Source organism: Myotis myotis, unplaced genomic scaffold (assembly GCF_014108235.1).
Source record: "Myotis myotis isolate mMyoMyo1 unplaced genomic scaffold, mMyoMyo1.p scaffold_m19_p_2, whole genome shotgun sequence".
Taxonomy (NCBI): domain Eukaryota; kingdom Metazoa; phylum Chordata; class Mammalia; order Chiroptera; family Vespertilionidae; genus Myotis; species Myotis myotis.
In genome coordinates this window covers 66048872-66069663 of record NW_023416324.1, presented here as the reverse complement: position 1 = coordinate 66069663, position 20792 = coordinate 66048872, and the positions used below count along the sequence as shown (strand labels likewise).

Below are 20792 nucleotides of genomic sequence, written 5' to 3'. Positions count from 1 at the left end.
ATTAAAAAAAAACAGCAAAAATTTTATTAAAAAGAATCTAAGTTTTGTATTTAAATTATCAAGTATGATTTAGGGTAATCCATGAAATTTCAACATGGACAACAGAATTAAATAGATTTTTTGTTTTTGTTTTTGGTGGCAAAAGGTAAAAATTTCTAAAGTCTTAGTTTCTATTTGGGAAAGGGGGTAGGGGACGAGAATTAATTCACAGAGCTTTTTTCCTTTCCAGAAAAATATTAATCATGAAAAATTCAGAGAAATGTCTAAAGCATACTTACACAGCTCTTGGTTCAGAAAAGACATCTGTATGAATGTGCATCATTAGGTCCCCACCGGCAGCATATTCCATTACAAAGCAAACATGCTCTTTTGTTTGGAAACATGCAAAAAGGTTCACCAAAAATGGATGCCTTACACTATTCACAGTTTCAAAAATTCTTTTTTCACACATCAGGCTGTAAGAGAAAACATTTAAAAATAAATAGGTTTTTTTCTTCCCTTAGGTTCTAGCTGGAAACAATGCTCTTTAAATATTACCAAACTCTATAACTTTAAAACCATAAAATATGTCTTTGTTTTGCTACATATGCTTTAAAAAATTTGGTCTGCTTGATGTATATAATGAATTGAAATATGTTAATGCAAACTAAAATATATGATTAGTATAACAAAGATTATAGAGTTCGCACTGACAGTACCAGAGAAGCACACATATAGCTAGTGTTATAGTTAACAGAAAAGACTTAATTAGGGTACACTGTGAAAATTTATCAGGAAATGGTCAGAGAATTTAATTTAGCAATCTAAAGCATAATAAAAATAAAAGTTTGTGACCAAGGTAATTTCAAGGACAGCCTTTTTAATTCATAAGTTACAGAATTCAAGTATTTTATCATTTAATATATGAAGTAAAGATATGCTGCTTAAGTTTTAATTTGGAAGGCTGACTGGAAAATAGAGAGGCTACATGGAGAATACTGTAACATGCTTCAAGAAGCTCTTTGAGAGTGGTATAATTTCTCTGTAAAGTCTATAGAATCATAGGTTTTTTTTTCTGTAAGAATTTTTACAAGCTGCTGGAAAGAACATAGTTCAAAATTTCTGACTCTGGAACATTAATTTTGACTAAATAGAAAAAAATTACTACTCCTTCTCTCCCTGAAAATCAACTTGACTTAAAGTAGAAGAAAATCAAGTCAAATATTCAAGTACAACTTGGAATTAACTTATTTTCATATTTAATCACCCTATTTATGATAGTTTTGCTGTTAAGTCCCAACTTCAGAAAAATAAATAATTCGATTTATTTATTTTTATTTCCCTTTATTAAGGTAATACAAATGTGTCCTTATTCCCCCAATGCCCCCCCCCCACCACCCTCTCAATCCTGCCCTCACCCTCACCCCCTGGTGTCTGTGTCCATTGGTTATGCTTATATGCATGCATACATGTCCTTTGGTTGATCTCTCCCCCTTACCCCCACCCTCCCCTACCTTCTCTCTGAGGTTTGAGCATCTGATCGATGCTTCTCTGTCTCTGGATCTGTTTTTGTTCATCGGTTTATGTTTTAAAAAACTAACCTGTCTACTTCGTCTCGAGCTACAATGTCTCCTTTCTTTAAGGCTTTTATAGCAAACATCTCATTTGTGTGTTTATATTCAGCCAAAAGCACCTGAAATGAGATTAAATAATTATTTCCCACTAGAGTTATTACTTTTGTAGGTATTAAAGAAATATTAAGAGATTACCTTTCCAAAATGTCCTCTACCCAAGACAGCACAACATCTGAAGTCTTGTAGATTAAACTGAAACATTTGTTGAGATCTGAAAACAGCAATATCAGTTAAAAATAAGGTAAAAGTATGAGACCAAACATGCAGTAGCAAAGTTCTGTAGATATTCTTTACCTTCTATCCTCAAGTTCTCGAACGCCACTGTATTCTAGGCTTGATTGAGGAATATCAGCTTCAAATTCAGATTGAGATTTTGGACGTATACTATTTCTGTCATTTTCAATATCAAAAACAGCTTCTGAGTCCTGTGAAATATTAAATACTCATTAAATCAAAGAAACATTCAACTTAGTAGGTAAGGATAAAGTTAAAATAAAAATGTCAGAAGTCAATATCTGTAAGAAAAGTTAAATTCAGATACTAAATATTCATTTAAAGGTTATTAATTGTATATTGCATTTATCTAAAACATGTGAAAAACTTAACACATTAATGCCACCTTCAATGTGTATTCAGAAATCATGTTAACCAAGCCAGAAGAGGAAGAGTGTTTACACAATATATCATTTACTATCAATCATGTTCTTATGCTCTTTTTAGCTGAAGCAGCCTATTTTATCTCTACTGGCCCATGGACATCTAGAGATTTTTGTTTCACTCATAAGAACACAAAACACAGACAATTTAAAAAAAAAAAATCCTCACCTGAGGATATGCTCATTGAATTTAGAGGGGGAGGAAGTGAGGGAGGGAGGGAGAGAAAGGAAAAAGGGGAGGGGGGGACAAAAAGAGAGAAATATTGATGTGAGAGAGAACATCGATCTACTGCTCTCCTAATGGGATCCAACCTGCAACCCAGGAATTTGCCCTAACTGGGAATGGAACCTGTGACACTTTGGCCCATGGGATGATGCTCCAACTAACTGAGCAATACTGACAGGACACAGACAATTTTTAAATAATTGAAATGTATACCTCATTCACTATGATGCTTTTACTGGTAATTCACATGGTAAAAATACAAGTTTAAAATGCCTTGCCTGTTCTGGTGCATCCAAATCTCTTAATTCAGCAGATTCATCCATTTCTCCAAGGGAAGAATCACGTGGTGGGGCTGGAGGAGGTTCAGGTTCAAGATCAAAGTCCAATTTGGTTACTGTAGAATCACTTAGAAAAGAGAAAGTAATTCACCAAAAAGTTATCAAAAATATGTATTTTAAATAGTCTAAAATTAAAGCAAATAATTTTTAATTTTTAAATGAGATTTTAAATAGGCCCACTGTAATCAATAGATACAAATGTCACAATTTTTTTGTATTTTATAAAAGCAATGCTTAAATCTTAGACACGTACCTAGTTGGAGATGCTAGTTCTGGGATGCGTACATCAACCACTGGCACTGTAGCAGGCCCAGGTGCTTGAGGACTAAAGGTGCCAGAATGATTTACTGTAGGAATAGCTCTTCTCACTAGCCTTCCCCAAGTGGCAATATTAATATTCATTTGAGGAGCTCTGAGAAATGTTTTGCCTGTGGATATTGTAAATAAACAGAACAAGTAATTTTTTACATATTACCAAAAGCTATAATTAAAAAATTCATATTCATTGGTTTATAATTTAAGGACAAATAAAATGTGCCACTTAAAAAATAGCTAACTATTTGTTATAAATACTAGTGCAAAACAGCAAAAACAGTTTTAAAGATAAATAGGTAGATACTTTATTTTTAAAGTCTAGTAATGATATGTGGTTAAAGCTTAATAAAAATTCTTATCTTTTGGAGATACTAACTATAATATTTAAGAATAAATCAATATGATGTCTGGATTTGCTCCAATTAATCTGAGGAAGTAATGAGTGAAAGAGATATAAAGAAAACAAAATTGGCCATGAGTTGACTGTGGTTGAAGTTGAGTGATGGTACACTGCACTAGTCTTTCTACTTATGAGTATGTTTAAAATATTCCTTAATAAAAATAAATGAATACACAGATAAAAATAAAACAAAAAACAAAGATGGATATCACTTTTAAAACAGTATGGAGAGATTCCAAAATGGTGCAGAAAAGTAGAAACTATACGGACATGCTCCCAAAACCAAACTGAAATTATAATTAAAATACAGATAAGCCACCCTGAATAATCAACTGAAGACTAGCTGGAGAGAACCCTGATAACCAAGGATGGGAAGTGGAGACCGTATAGAGACTGATGGGAATTGAGGAGACACGAAAGGGCTGGCTGGGCTCCCACAGACAGCAGCTGAATTTTCAGAGAGATATCTCAGCTATGTGGGGTTGCCACTGAGAACTCTGGGGTCTAAACCCCAAGTTGGGCCCCCCAGCCCAGAACTGAGAAAGGTGCCCACATAACATCTGGCTGTGAAAAGCAGCAGGGTTGCTGTCTACCAGGGAGAGAGGGCTGGAAATGCAGGCACTCTCTTAAAGGGCCAATGCACAAAATTTCATGTGCAGCCACTCACCTTGGGCTCTGGCAGAGGAAGAGCAGAGTCGACTGGAGCTTTGTGAGCAGAAACCAGGTTTGGGGACTATGGGGTTAGAGCTTGGAAGGCAGACAACTGTTTCCTGTGCTGAGACATTCCCTCATACTGCAGAGGACATCTTTCTCCTGCACACCTTTACCATCAAGGCAGCTTTTGCCTGGAGGTAGGTGGGGGGAAAGTAATTGAAAACTTCTTGCCCCACCTTATAGAGTTTCTGAGGCCCATTAAGAGACTGAAAATAACAATCAGAGACAGAGGCAGGTCTCTGGAGTCTTTGCCCCACCCAGTTGGAAAACCTCTCACCCCTTCCAGTAGTGGGTAGCCTAAGGCTAATCAAGACTGAATACCAATCAGATTGCAGACAGAGGAGGGTCTCTGGAGGTTTTGAGTCTTTGCCTGATCTAATCCAGGCCTGGGGCAAGGAAAAGCAGATCTTGGTGCACATCTTGGTCCTTTCCAAAAGAACCGAGCCCCAGCAGAGGAAGCCACAACCTGTGGATAGTAGATAGCTCCAAACAGGTACTCAGGGCCAGTCACAAACAGCGCCTGACATTTTCCTGCACTAGTGATTGGGAGTCATAGCAGATCTACCTAATAAACAGACACAAACCTAAACAGACAGCCAAAATGGGGAGACAAAAAACAAGCCCCAAATGAGAGAACAAGAGAATTCTCCAGAAGAAGTGCTAAATGAAATGGAGATAAGAAATTTATCAGATGTAGAGTTCAGAATAATGACTGCAAAGATGCTCAACAGCATGAATAAAGATATAGTAACTATGAAAAAAGACCTGTCGGAAATAAAGAATAACAACACTAATAAAGAACACACTGGAAGTCATAGCCACAGCGATCAGGCAAGAAGAAATAATGAGAAAGTAAAACTCTCATTATATGCAGATGACATGATATTGTACACAGAAAACCCTAAAGACGCCATCAAAAAATTACTAGATTTAATAAATGAATTTGGCAATGTAGCAGGATACAAATTAACACCCAGATGTTGATGGCATTTTTTATATACCACTAATGAATTCTTTGAAAGAGAAATTAAACAAACAATCCCATTTACCAGTGCAACAACAAAAAAATTAAAATATTTAGGAATAAACTTAACCAAGGAGGTAAAAGACACGTACTTCAAAAACTACACGGTGTTGAAGAAAGAAATAGGGGAAGATATAAACAAGTGGAAGAATATATCGTGTTCATGGATTGGTAGAATTAACATCATTAAAATGTTCATACTACCCAAAGCAACCTATAGATTCAATACAATCCCTATTAAAATACCAACAGCATATTTCACAGATCTAGAACAAACTCTCCAAAATTTATATGGAACCAAAAAAGACCCCAAATAGCTGCAGCAATCTTGAGAAAGAAGAACTAAGTTGGAGGGATTATAATACCACATATCAAGTTACACTACAAAGCCACTGTAATCAAAACAGCCTGGTACTTGCACAATAACAGGCACATAGATCAATGGAAGAGAACAGAGAACCGAGAAATCAACCCAAGCCATTATGCTCAATTAATATTTGACAAAGGAGGCAAGAATATACAATGGAGTCAAGAGAGTCTTTTCAATAAATGATGTTGGGAAAACTGGACAGATACAGGCAAAAAAATGAAACTAGACCACCAACTTACACCATACACAAGAATAAATTCAAAATGAATAGACTTAAATGTAAGTTGTGAAATCATAAAAATAGGAAATCATAGGCAGTAAAATCTCAGACATCTCTCATAGCAACATGTTTACTGATACATCTACTAGGGCAAAGGAAACTAAGGAGGAAATAAACAAATGGGACTACATCAAACTAAAAAGCTTCTTCACAGCAAAAGAAACCATCAACAAAATGAAAAAGGAGCCCACTGTAAGGGAGAACATGTCTGGTAATGATACCTCTGATAAAGGGTTACTATCCAAAATATAAAGGAGTTCATACAACTTAACAAAAGGAAGACAAACAATCCAATTTAAATTTGGGCAAAGAACCTAAATAGACACTTCTCCAAAATGGACATAGAGAAGGCCAAGATACATGAAAAAATGCTCAAAGTCACTGATCATCAGAGAGATGCAAATTAAAATGACAATGAGGTATCACCTCACACCTGTCAGAATGGCTACCATCAACAAATCAATAAATGACAAATGCTGGCAAGGATGTGGAGAAAAGGGAACCCTATATATTACTGGTAGGAATGCAGACTGGTGCAGCTATTATAGAAACAGTATGGAGTTTCCCTCAAAAAATTAAAAGTGGACACAGACAATAGGGTAGTGATGGCCTGGGGCAGAGAGCAGAACAAACTAGAAGGGGTTAATGGGGTTAATACTCTCAACAATGAAGATTTAAAAAAAGAAAAAAAAAAGTACACAGATTTTCTTTACTTCAGGAAACACTTAGTATTTGATTTCTTAGTAATTACCTTGCTGTTTTGAAAAAATTTTCTTTTGTCGTTGGAGTTTTGGTCTTCTTTCAATAACTGGATTAAAAAAGGTAACCTACAGTGAAGAAAATTTAAGTTGATATGAATATAGCACTGGATTTATGGTCATGAAATTCACTACATTACTAAGTTTTGAAAATTTAAGAGAACCTTAGATATAATATAGTCCAACCCCCTCTGAATAAACAAATCAGAGGATAAATTATTTGTCTTAAGATAATATACCTTTTCAGTGGCAAAGCTGAGCCAAGATTTCAAGTTGTATGTGGTTTAGCCTAATACTCTCTTCATTTCTACATCATGCTGTCTACATATATAATTTCAATTATGGTTATGCACATTTAATAAAATACATTTATTACCTCTGCAAATAAAGTACCCTGTGGTTCCAAATAGAGACACATGCCATGCCGTTGGTTGTCTAAAAAGTCTTCTAACCTCAGAAATTTTACAGCACACAGAGATCGCCAATCACGCCAATAAACTGAAATTTCCAGTTCACGTGACTAGGATAATTAAAAAAAAAAAAAGAAAACAGAGAAGACATCATTGGACACACACTTGACTAAAATATCACAAAAAGTATAAAATATAGATACAATAAACAAATAACACACACAATGATTGCACTATTTTAAAGAGTGCTTTTTCAATGTTTCTCTCTTATAATATTACTTTAATAAACATATACATTTTCATTCAAAGGAAGAAAATTATATTCTGAGAGTCTCCAGCTAAGATATTCCTTTTATATAAAGAATATACAACTGGGAACAACTAAAACAAATGAATGACAACAGAAACTCTTCCCAATCTTACAGCTTCAATCTTTCGGATTTTCCTCCGCCATTTGGCATCCCTTGCTGTGCTATTGCTAAAAGACCTCAGTGCTCACCTCAAAGAACCATTTCAAATCATATTTCCTGTATCAATGCTGAGTCAGAGAAAGGTTGTGGAGAGTATTTATTCTGCACTTACAGTGGGCCACACACTATGACAAACACTTAAAGAATATTAGGTCCCTTAACCTTCAAAGAATACCATTGGATAATAGAATAATAGCAGGGGCTTCTTGTAGGTAGGGAGAAAAAGGGAAATTCAGACTAAGTTTTATAAAAAAAAAAGATGTTTAATTATCACATCATCAAAAAAAAACACAACAAAAAAACAAGAAAAAAAACCCCTGCAGTAAGTTGAATGTCCCCAAACCAGGGGCAAATATATTATACCACATCCATATGAGAGAATACTCTGTAGTCATCTATATACACAAAAGACTAAGCAACTGGCTGACTGTTTGACCGGTAGCCATAACATGCACTAACCACCAGGGGGCAGACGTTCAATGCACAGGCAGGGAAACATGTAACAGACTGATGAATCTCAGAGGAAAGGGGGGGAGGGCGGGAAGAGATTAACCAAAAATCTTATATGCATACTAGAGGCCAGGCACCGGTGGGTCCCTTGGCCTGGCCTGCAGGGATCAGGCCAAAATCGGCAGTCCGACATCCCCTGAGGGGTGCCAGATTGTAAGAAGGCACAGGCCTGGCCAAGGGACCCTACCAGTGCATGAATCTGTGCACTGGGCCTCTAGTTAAAAATGCTTACATAGGGTAATGCATTTAAGGTTTTAACAATCAATTACTAAATGTACTTAAAGAACACAGTTTATAAATTGGGGAATCAAATCATAAACTGATGTCTACATATATGCTATAATCTACACACATTTTAATTATAAAGCACCAGACTTTTCTATTTTTTTTCCCCAGGATTTTGTACAGCATCCACAAAAATAGATAAATGTTTTTTCTTTTAGCTCTACACAGTTATAAATTACTTCTTTCAAATAATAACTTTAAATTTATGAAATTATACATCTTATGTAAGTTCTTAGTATACACAATAAAAGAAATCTTTCGACTTTAAATAATAAAATAAGTTGATACAAATGAATACAGAAAACACTTATAAAAAAGAGAACACAAAAAAAATGATTCAAGACACAATGTGCCAGAGGGTCTCAGCACCAAACAGGAAAAGGACTAGGCAAAGATACCTATGGCAGTGAATATGTGAGTCCAGTGCCTCCTACCTCATTTCTTCTCTCTGATACACATTACTATGGGAGAGAAGAAGTATGAATAGAGTATAATTATTTTAAGATAAGCAAATGGTAATTAAAAGCAGTGTGTGAATGCTGTAATATTCTATTCAAGTTAAAGATTTACATATTTGGAAAGTTATTTTGGGAAATAAACAGACTAAATAATTCAACTAGGGATTGGTTATTTATATTGCATTGCTTTAGGTTACAGACAGTTTTCCCTGTCTTCTCCCACTATATTAGGGAGAAGGGCTTGTTATAGTTCAGGCAGATGGGAGGCATATAGATGCTGGGTATGGAATTAGTACTTGTTAACAGTTCTTATACTTTCACACTGATAAGTGATAACATTATACCTTTCACTAGGTGACAGAAGGCCCAATCACCTCATCTGTATATATTCTAGCCACTCTGGTAAAACTCACATATTGATTCGTTTCTCTATTCTGCCTCTTTATTCTATGCTTTAAACTGAATTATACTAGAAGTTCTGAAATTTGTGATGGAAGGAGATTTCAAAGCCTTAGGCCAGTTTTCCTGGAGTTCTGCTCATTTGCTGAGGTTTTACATATAAAGCTCTTCAAATTTTGTTATTTTACATTGTTCCCTGTATCATTCTCTCTACAATTTAAAGGGATGTTAGCTATGCTCTAGAAGAGAGTGAGATATTTTATGTCAGAAATCATGGAACCCCAATCCTACTTTAATCCCTAACATCCAGTGTGATTTGGATAGATAAAGCAGGGATACAGTATTGAAGCAAAGTAGCTTCTATATAAATAGATGCCACTAATATTTACTGAATTTAAATTGCAAGTGAGACTGCTCATTTGCTGGCAATTTTCCAGAAGCAGGTCAGTTTTATAAAGCAAGGGCATCTTTGTAGGTAATGTCAAATTCTAAGAGTAACAAAATGCTAGATGGAGTGAAATGATCAAAACAGCTGAGTAGTATGTTTTGAGCTAAGTACTGATTGGCAATACTGGCAAACTGTCCCAACTTGGTGTTTCATTTTGTCTTTTAATGAATTTGAACACAGGACAAAAGAGAAAACTTGGTGGTAGACATATGAAATCTGTATGGTTTGTCTAAAGCCTCTGCAAGGTCAAAAAGTAAATAAAAAGGCAAGAGACATTGAATCAGTCATAAGTGTAAGTTGGGAAAGAGAGCAACACCTTAAAACATATGTTGTAATTAAAAAAACCCAGTACACATTTAGCATAAAAAGAACTGAAGCACAAAGAAGGCAGAGGTTCCCAAACTGTTCTTGAGGAACTCTGGGGCAACAGAGATATTTTTGACTTTTCAAAAGAAACACAGTGACATCTGCAGGACACCATAAGAAACAGTCAACATTAGAACGTACCACATTCCTTTTGATGACATAATCTTTGCTAAACTGGGTTTTCAATCATTGATTTTTACCACATGAAAAATCAATGTGGAATAGGAGATAAGGCTGCAGTGTCCAATCTGATTCCAAGCTTTGAGAAATTATATCGTATGCAACAGGCAGATATATCCCCATGAGTAAAGGTTATATAGCGATGAAAAAAAGTATTTAAAGGGTACACTGTAATGATTTAATATATGTATACAATTTGAAAGGATTCCTCACATCTATTTAATAAACATGTACACCTCAAATATTTTATATATATTACATGATTATATAAATACAGAGATTAGATTATATAGAAAAGTATATATTTGATGAGAACATTTAAGTTCCATTCTCTTAGCAAATTACATTTATACAATAGTGTTATCAACTATAGTCACCATATTATACATTAAATGTTCAGAACTTATTTATTTTATAGCTGTAAGTTGTATCTTTTTACTAACCTCTCCTACTTCCCAATCCCAGGTAAACACTTCCTGCTCTCTGTTTTGTGTTTTTAAATATGTTTTTATTGATTTTAGAGAGAGAGGAAGGGAGACAGATCAACAGATAAAAACACTGATGAGAAAGAAACATCGATTGGCTGTCTCCTGTATGCCCCTAATGAGGATCAAGCCCACAACCCGGGTATGTGCCCTGACTAGGAATCAAACTGGTGACCTCTTGGTTCATGGGCCAACCCTCAAACATTGAACCACACTGGCCAGGCTAGATGTAGATAACTTTTTATGTATCCTTCTAGAGACTTGACTTGAGGGTTCCTGTTTGTTATCAATTCTGAAAAATACTAGGCCATTACTGTTTTGGGCAGGGCCACTGCCCCATTCTCTCCATTCTCTCATTCTTGAACTCTACTTAGTGTATTAATCATTCTCATTCTATCCTTTAAGTCTCTTGGCCTCTTTTTTCATCTTTCTCTGTGTTGTACTCAGGTAATTTCATTAGCTATATTTTCCACACCACTAACTACCTTCTGGTATTTAACTCATTCATTTGTTTTTCAATTTCATATGTTGTGTTTCCTATTTTTATAAGTTTTATTTAGTTCTCCTTCCCACCCAGCTTTAACAATTTATCAATTAATGGTAAATCATGTTTCATCACCACCTTTCCTTCAATTATTCTGAAGTATATCTCTGATATCTAGAATCACATTTTATTTATTTATTTTTAAAAAATTCTGCCTCGTCTTGTTGGTTCATTACTCATTCTTTGCTCATGTTTTTATTCTTCTATTATTTATTTAAATAGTTTAAACATTTATTTTACATTCTGTAACTAATAATCCCATTATCTGTTGAGATTATTTTTGACACAAGCTCATCTATGGCAGAATACTTCCCTAAACTTCTGAAACAGAATTTAATAGTTTTTATTTTATCTAAAACTGTTTTGTTTTGAACCTATCATACCCTAAGTACGCTTATAGAAAGAACATTTCTGGCTCCTTTGTATTTCTCACAGTGCTAAATGCAGACCTTGCATATTAAAGATAACAGAAGTAGAAAAAAGCTAAAACATCTGCTTATAGTGTGTTTTAGAGCACTGACTTTCTAATAACAGTTGAGGTATGGAGAATTAAATCAAATTCAACTGTGTGGGGGAGAGTGGGAGTAGGTAAGAAAGCAAACATGTTCAAATTACATGTTTTCCCCCTCCTCAGATTCTAATGTGTATCAATTTGAGAATCTATTTGGGAATCACTGTACCAATTAGAGGTGTCATTGTCCCTTGGGTATGTTGAAGTGTGAGGAAAAACAAACTGAGGAAATTTTTAGTTTTTAAAGTATTTCACAATAAAGTATTTTTAGTCATACCATCAATACTTAATGACTATAAACATTAAGTACTGTGATAGAGATACAAAGAAAAACAATTTATGGTCCTGTTTTCAAATAGTTCATAGTTTTGATGGGGAGATAGAAAAGTAAATAAATTTGACCATAAAGACAAGAAGCACAATAACACAAAAGAGAGAGCTGACCATATTTGCCCCCTAAGGGTAGCTAGTAGAAAGGTCAGGAAAAAAATCAGAATTGCTCAAATTGGGTTTGAAGAGATGAATCACAAGAGTAAAAGAGGGGAGGACAGTAATAAGAGGGAAAATAATGTATAAAATTAAGCAAGCATATAGTATATTATAGAGATTGGAAATAGTTCTCTGTAGTTAGAATCTAGAATATATATAGAAATGACTTGGGAAATGAGAGGTAGAGACAGGTTAGGGATGGCTCTGTAATCACGGACTTTGGTTTTCAACTTGCAAATTATAGGCTGCAACTAAAAGATTTTAAGTCTAGAGGAACAGAGGTCAAATCAGGCAGTATGGTAGTTAAACACAGGGGGCTCTACAATTACGACTGCCTAGTGCTACACACTCAATAAATTCCCGTAACTAACAGGTTCAAATTTTATCTATACACCACTTGCTAGTTTTGAGACTTTGAGAAAGTTACATATCCTTTGTGGGCCTCAGTTTGCTCATCTGTAAAATATCCTCCTATCTAATAAAAGAGAAACATGGTAATTAGCGTACGACTGCTACCCTTCCCATTGGCTAATCAGGGCGATATGCAAATTAACTGCCAGCCAAGATGGCGGCCAGCAGCCAGGCAGCTTGAAACTAACATGAGGCTTGCTTGCTTCAGTGATGGAGGACTCCAACGTTCCCCGCCTGCCGCTGCTGCCGGCCTCTGAGCTGCAACTCTAAGCAACTATGTTACAAATATAGAAGCTAAACAAAACCCCAGAAACCTGCTTTAGTCCTGGGCTTCAGCCAGCAGGATCGCAACATTGTTTCAAATACAGAAGGTAAACAAAGGCCAGAAACCTGCTTTCAGCAGCGGAGGCCTAAGAGCTGGAGCCAAGCCTGAGAGCTAAAGCTGGCCCAGAATAAAAAAGAAAAAGAAAAAAAGGAGCGGTTGGGAGCTTCAGTCACCCGCCAGCCTGAAAACAGCCCTCAGCCCCTCACCCAGACTGGCCAGGCACCCCAGTGGGGACCCCCACCCTGAAGGGTGTATGACCAGCTGCAAACAGCCATCATCCCCTCATCCAGGCTTGCCAGGCACCCCAGTGGGGACCCCCACCCTGATCCAGGACACCCAATATGCCTCCTAGCACTGGGATCAGCGGAGCCGCGAGGCCTCCCGGCACCGGGATCAGCGTGACAGGGGGCAGAGCCCAAATCCCCTGATCGCCCTGTGGCTCTGTGTGTGACAGGGGGCGGGGCCACAACCTCCCTATCGGCCCTGCTCTGTTCATGACAGGGGAAGGCGCCCCTACCTCCTGATCAGCCCTGCTCTGTGCCTGATAGGGGGGAGCTCCCCAACCCCCTGATTGGCCCTGCTGTGTGTGTGACAGGGTGCGGCGCCCCCAACCCCCTGATCAGCCCTGCTCTGGACAGGGTGCGGTGCCCCAACCCCCCGCCCCACTCCCCACGGGCCCTGCTCTGTGTGTGACGGGGTAGAGCCATAACCTCCCCATTGGCCCTGCACTGAGTGTGACAGTGGCAGTGCCCCAACCCCCTGATTGGCCCTGCTCTGTGGGTGATAGAGGGCGACGCCCCAACTGCCCCTGCTCTGTGTGTGACAGGGTAGAGCCATAACCTCCCCATCGGCCCTGCCCTGAGTATGACAGGGTGCGGTGCCCCAACCCCCTGATCCGCCCTGCTCTGTGTGTAACAGGGGGCGATGCCCCAACTCCCCTATCGGCCCTACTCTGTGAGTGATAGGGGGGAGCTCCCCAACCCCCTGATGGGCCCTGCTCTGTGTGTGACAGGGGGGAGCTCCCCAACCCCCTGATCGACCCTGCTCTGTGCGCGACAGGGTACGGAGCCCCAACCCCCATGATGGGCCCTGCTCTGTGAGTGACAGGGGGCAGTGCCCCAACCCCCTGATTGGCCCTGCTCTGTGCGTGACAGGGGTGGCACCGCAACCTGCCCATCGACCCTACCTTGAGTGTGACAGGGGGCGGTGCCCCAACCCCCCAATCGGCCCTACCCTGAGCGTGACTGAGGGTGGCATAGCAACCCCCCCCGATCCGCCCTGCTCTGTGCATGACAGGGGCAGCGCCCCAACTCCCCAATCAGCCCTGCTCTGAGCCCGACCAGGGGCTGCACCTAGGGATTGGGCCTGCCCTCTGCCACCCGGGAGCAGGCCTAAGCCAGCAGGTCGTTATCTCCCGAGGGGTCCCAGACTGTGAGAGGACACAGGCCGGGCTGAGGGACCCCCCCTTCCCCCCGAGTGCACAAATTTTTGTGCACCGGGCCTCTAGTGTATTATTATAATATCAATACTATATTGACATTATATTGAAAACAGTTAAGCCTAGCCAGCGTGGCTCAGTGGCTGAGCATTGACCTATGAACCAGGAGATCACGGTTGGATTCCCAGTCAGGGCACATGCCCAGGTTGTGGGCTGGATCCCCAGAGTGGGGCATGCAGGAGGCATCCAATCAATGACTCTCATCGCTGATGTTTCTCTTTCCCTCTCTCTCTCTCTCTCTCTCTCTCTGAAAACAAAATATATATATAAAAAAAGGGTTAAAACAAGCTCAGCACATAGTTAATGTCCAGTAAATGTCAGCTATGATGATGATGATGATAATACGCACTTAAGCAAATCTACCATGGCAGAAGGATAGAATGTAAAACAAAGAGAAAAGTTAGCCTACTATCATGAAGAACATAGGTTTTGGCTTCAGATTGGCTTGGCTTTGATGTCAGATGCTTGTGTTGATTCCCAAAGCTTTCTAGCTGTATGACCTGAAAAATGTTACTTAAAGTCAGTAATCCCAAAACAGTGATAATAACTGCACACATTGGGAGGATTACATGAGACATTATATGTAATGTGTCTTATTCATAATCTATTACAGAAGAAGTTTCCGCGCTAACCGGGGAGACAAAGAAATATGCCCCAAATGAAAGAAGAAGAGAAATCCTGAGAAACAGAACTAAGTGAAATGGAGGCAAGCTAGCTATCAGACAAAGAGTTCAAAACACTGACTATAATGATGCTCTAGGAACTTAGGAGAAAAATGGATGAACTCAGCAAGAACTTAAACAAAGAGAGTAAACATAAAAAAGGCCAAAGAAACTGTAAAAAAGAACAAGTAAGAAACGAAGAATACAGCACCTGAAATGAAGACTACACTAGCGGGATTCAACAGCAGGCTATATAAAGCAGAGAACAGAGTCAGTGAGTTGAAAGACAAAATAGAAAATACCCAATCAGAGCAGCAAAAAGAAAAAAGAATGTGAAAAATAAAGATAATCTAAGGGACCACTGGGACAACAAGATAACACCTGCATCATAGGGGTACAACAAGGAGAGGGGAGAAAGCAAAGAATAAAGAATCTATTCAAAGAAATAATGACTGAAAACATCCCCAACCTGGTAAAGAAAATAGACAAGTCCAGGAAGCACAGAGAGTCCCAAAGGAAATGATCCCAAAGAGACATATCATAATTAAAATGGCAAAAGTTAAAGACAAGGAGAATCTTGCCCTGGCTGGTGTGGCTCAGTTGGCTGTAGCATCATCCATACACCAAAAAGTGGTGGGTTTGATTCAGGTTAGGGCATGTGTGGAAGGTAATCAATCAATGTTTCTCTCTCTCCCTTTCTCTCTATAAAAAATAAAAATACAACCCCCCCCCCCAATCAAACAAACAAACAAAAAAACACCAAATAACAACAAAAAGCAAAAATAAAATAAAGATAAAGACAAAGAGATTTTTAAATGCAAGAAAAAAGCAGTTACCTAAAAGGAAGTTCCTATAAGACTGTCAGCTGTTTTCGCAATGGAAACTTTTCAGGCCAGAAGGGACTGGCAGGAATTATTCAAAGTGATGAAGGGAAAGAACCTACAACCAAGACTAATCTACCCAGGAAGGCTAGCATTTAAATTGAATGTAAAATAAAGAGTGTCCCAGACAAGAAAAGATAAAGGAGTTTATTACCACCAAACTAGTATTATAAGAAATGTTATAGAGCAGGGGTGGGCAAACTTTTTGACTCGAGGGCCACAATGGGTTCTTAAACTGGACAGGAGGGCTGGAACAAAAGCATGGATGGAGTGTTTGTGTGAACTAATATAAATTCAAAGTAAACATCATTACATAAAAGGGTATGGTCTTTTTTTTCAATAATTTTATTCATTTCAAACGGGCCGGATCTGGCCCGCGGGCCGTAGTTTGCCCACAGCTGTTATAGAGTCTTCTTTAAAAAAGAAGAAAAAAAGGAACATAGTTATAAGAAATAAAGTGGCAATAAACACATACTTCTCAATAATCACTTTAAATGTAAATAGCTAAAATGAGCCAATCAAAAGACACAGTGTAGCTGAATCAATAAGAAAACAAAGTCCAAATATATGCTGTCTACAAGAGACCCATCTCAGAGCAAAAAGTAAAGAGACTCAAAGTAAATGGATGGAAAAAGATATTTCATGCAAATGGAAACTAAATAGACTTTAAAACAAAGGCTATGGTAGGAGATAAAGATGGACATTATATAATGATAAAGGATCAACTGAAAAGAGGATATAACTCTTGTAAACAATCATACACCCAATATAAAAGCACCCAGACATACAAAGCAAATCATGATGGACATAAAGGGAGAGATCAACAGCAATACAGCCATAGGAGGGGATTTTTAACACCTGATTGAATCAATGGATAGACTTTTCAGATTTAAAAAAATCAAGAAAGAAACAGTGGCCTTAAATGACACAATAGACCAGATAGATAAATTGATATTTTCAGAACATTTTACCCCCAAACAGCAGAATGTACATTCTTTTTAAGTGCACAAGGAACATTTTTCAGGGTAGACCACATGTTAGGATACAAAATGAGGCTCAATACATTCAAGATCATATCAGCATCTTGTCTGGACACAATGCTCTGCAATTAGAAATCAATTACAAAACAAACAAACAAACAAAAACACAAAAAACCCACACAAACACACAGAGGCTAGCTAAACAATATGTTACTAAACAATGAATGGGTTAACAATGAGATCAAGAAGGAAATAAAAAATTATCTTGAAACAAATGAAAATAAACACATAACAACACAATCTATGGGACACAGTCAAAGCAGTCCTATGAGGAAAATTCATAGCAATACAGGCCTACCTAAAGAAGGAAAAACTCAAGTAAACAACTAACCTTACACCTAAAGGAAATAAAAAAATTTACAACAAACAAAACCAAAAGTGAGTGGCAGGAAGGAAATAATAAAGATCAGAGCAGAAGTAAATAAAATAAAGCTAAAAAATACAAAAGATCAATGAAAACAAAAGCTGTTTCTTTGAAAAGATAAACAAAATTGATAAGCTATTAACCTGATTAATCAAAAGAGAGAAATCCCAAATAAATAAAATCAGAAATGAAAAAGAATAACTGATGTCACAGAAATACAAAGAATAAGAAAATACTATGAACCTATATGGCAACGATTGGACAATCTGGAAGAAATGGATAAAGTCCTTGAAACAATCTTCTAAAACTGAATCAGGAAGAAACAAAAAATATGAACAAATTGATTACAACTAATGAAATCAAAGCAGTAAATAATAAATTAAAAAACTCCCAGCAAACAAAACTCTGGGACTGGATGGGTTCACAGGTGAATTTTACCAAACATTCAAAGCAAAACTAACAACTATCCTCAAAATATTCCAAAAAACACAAGAGGAGGAAAGACTCCCAAGCTCATTTTATGAGGTCAGCATTACTCTGATTCTAAAATCAGATAAAGGCACTACAAAGAAAAATAATTATATACCAATATCCCTGATGAACAGAGATGCAAAAATCCTCAACAAAATATAAGCAAACTAAATTCAAATAATATAGTAAAAGATCATACATCATTATCTAGTGGGATTTATTCCTGGGGTGCAAGGTTGATACAATATCCACAAATTAATGAATGTGATAAATCACATAAGCAAAATGAAGGATAAAAATACTATGATCATATCAATAGATGCAGAAAAGCAGTTAATATCCACCATCATTTATGATAAAAATTCTCAGCAAAGTGGGAATACAGAAAACATGCCTCAACATAATAATGGCCATATATGACAAATCCATATTCAAAGGAGAAAAACTAAAAGTATTCCCTTTAAGACCTGAAACCATAAAACACCTAGGAGAAAACATAAGGAGTCAAATCTTAAACATTTCTTGTAGCAATATTTTTTCTGACATACCTCCCCTGACCAGGGAAACGAAAGAAAATAATAAACAAATGGGATTACATCAAACTAAAGAGTTTTTACATAGCAAAGGAAATCATCAACAAAACAAAAAGATAACTTGCTGAATGGGAGAACAAATTCTCCAATGGCACATCAGATAAGAGGTTAATATCCAAAATTTATAAAGAACCCATACTACTCAACGCCAAAAACAAGTGAAGAAACAAAACCAACCAATACAATTAAAAAATGGGCAGAGGACCTGAATAGATACTTCTCCAAAGATGACATACAGATGGCCAACAGACATATGAAAAAATGCTCAACAGCACTAATCATCAGAAAAATGCAAATTAAAACCACAATGAGATATCACCTCATACCTGTCAAGAGTGGCAATCGTCAATAAATTAAACAATTAGCGTTGGCTAGGATGTGGAGAGAAGGGAACCCTTGTGCACTGGTGGGGGGTATGCAGATTGGTGTAACCACTATGGAAAACAGTAAGGAAGTTCCTCAAAAATTAAAAATGGAACTGCTTTATGACCCAGGAATTCCACTTCTGGGTATTTATCTGAAGAAACCCAAAACACTAATTCTAAAGAACATATGCATTCCTTATGTTCATTGCAGTGTTATTTACAATAGGCAAGATATGGAAGCAATCCAAGTGCCCATCAATAGTGGAGTGGATAAAAAATTAGTGGGAAATATATACAATAGAATATTACGCAGCCATTAAAAAGAATGAAATATTGCCATTTGTGACAGCATGAATGGACCTAGAGGATATTATGCTCAATGAAATAAGTCAGTCAGAGAAAGGCAAATACCATGATTTCACTTATATGTGGAAACCTAAAGAACAAAATAAACAAACAAACAAAATTGAAACAGACTCACAGACACAGAGAGAGTAGACTGGTGTTGCCAGATAGGAAGAGTGTTGGGGGACTGGGTGAAAGAGGTGAAGGGATTAAGAAGTACAAATTGGTAATTACAAAACAGTTATGGGGATGTAAAGTACAGCATAGGGAATACTGCCAATAATACTGTGATAACTATGTATGGTACCAGGTGGATACTGAAAATAGCTGGGAGGGGGCTGGGGGAGAAAGAACACTTTGCAAAGTTATGATTCCCAAAACCTCAGCTTCTTCTTTAAAATGGTAATATGCCTGGGTGCTGTGGCTCAGTGGTTGAGCATCTCCTATGAACCAGGAGGTCACAGTTCAATTCCTGGTAAGGGCACATGCCCAGGTTGAGGGCTTGATTCCCAGTAGGGGGCATGTAGGAGGCAGCCGATAAATAATTCTCTCTCATCATTAATGTTTCTATTTCTCTTTCCCTCTCCCTTCCTCTCAGAAATCAATAAAAATATATTTTTAAAACGGTAATAATTACACCTTACTCAAGAATCCATTGTAAAAATTAAATTAAAATAAATTAATAAAATAATTAAAATTAATTAATGATTAATACAAGTGAAGAAACATTTAAAAAACACAACAGAATTATGATTTAAAAAAAAATAAGAAGAATCCAAGGGGTCTGAGGTGGGGTATAAGTTACTTAAAGATAAAAAGGTGAAAGAAAAGTTGCCAGTAATGGAGTCAAGATCAGAATACTGAGACAACTTTTTAAGTACAGCTGAGGCTAGAAACTAAAATTTATAGTAATTGGTATGAACCATTTCAGCAGCATTCAGCAATTTGGAGCAGATTAGACAGAAGGCAGAACTGATTTGCTGTTGGGAGTTTCCATAGCAGGTGTGGTATAGAGAGAAAGTTGAAAGATGATGTAGAGGCATCAATATGAAAATGGTTCAGGGTAACATGGGTTTTAGAGTAAATAGAGGAAAAAAAATCTGGTAGGAACTGATGAGTCCCTTCCTGAAAAATCAAGAAAATGGAAATATTTTATTGGACATCTAGCTTAGTGATGATGAAGTACAAGAGGCAGAGGAACAACAATAATACCATGAGTTAGCGTTTACTACATAACCATATGTACTACAAGGTATTAATCTAGGTCAGTGATGGCGAACCTTTTGAGCTCGGCATGTCAGCATTTTGAAAAATCCTAACTAAACTCTGGTGCCGTGTCACATATAGAAATTTTTTGATATTTGCAACCATAGTAAAACAAAGACTTATATTTTTGATATTTATTTTATATATTTAAATGCCATTTAACAAAGAAAAATCAACCAAAAAAATGAGTTCACGTGTCACCTCTGACACACGTGTCATAGGTTCGCCATCACTGATCTCTAGTTGCTTTGTGTAGTTAGCTCATTTAAGGAAATAGTAGTAAGATTTGGTGAAAGTTCAGCATATTGACTTTAAGATTTCA

The 20792-nt window shown here is 37.3% G+C and overlaps 1 protein-coding gene across 9 annotated transcripts in view; it reads right to left on the bottom strand.

Annotated features, from left to right (window-relative positions):
* The window catches only part of PKN2 (protein kinase N2), a 153314-nt gene that overhangs the window by 19443 nt on the left and 113079 nt on the right, over positions 1-20792 (bottom strand). For 7 of the 9 annotated variants that reach the window (XR_004973911.1, XM_036348259.1, XM_036348260.1 and 4 more), the window contains exons 9-16: positions 7071-7214; positions 6688-6763; positions 3087-3261; positions 2774-2900; positions 1908-2038; positions 1749-1824; positions 1581-1672; positions 279-455 (exon numbers count right to left, since the gene is read on the bottom strand). Coding sequence is in view for 8 of the 9 variants with exons in the window: in XM_036348259.1 (XP_036204152.1) it covers positions 279-455; positions 1581-1672; positions 1749-1824; positions 1908-2038; positions 2774-2900; positions 3087-3261; positions 6688-6763; positions 7071-7214 (998 nt within the window). In the remaining variant the exon portion in view is untranslated. The remainder of the gene's footprint in view (positions 1-278; positions 456-1580; positions 1673-1748; positions 1825-1907; positions 2039-2773; positions 2901-3086; positions 3262-6687; positions 6764-7070; positions 7215-20792) is intronic. The other 2 variants (XM_036348263.1, XM_036348264.1) reach the window with 1 other exon arrangement.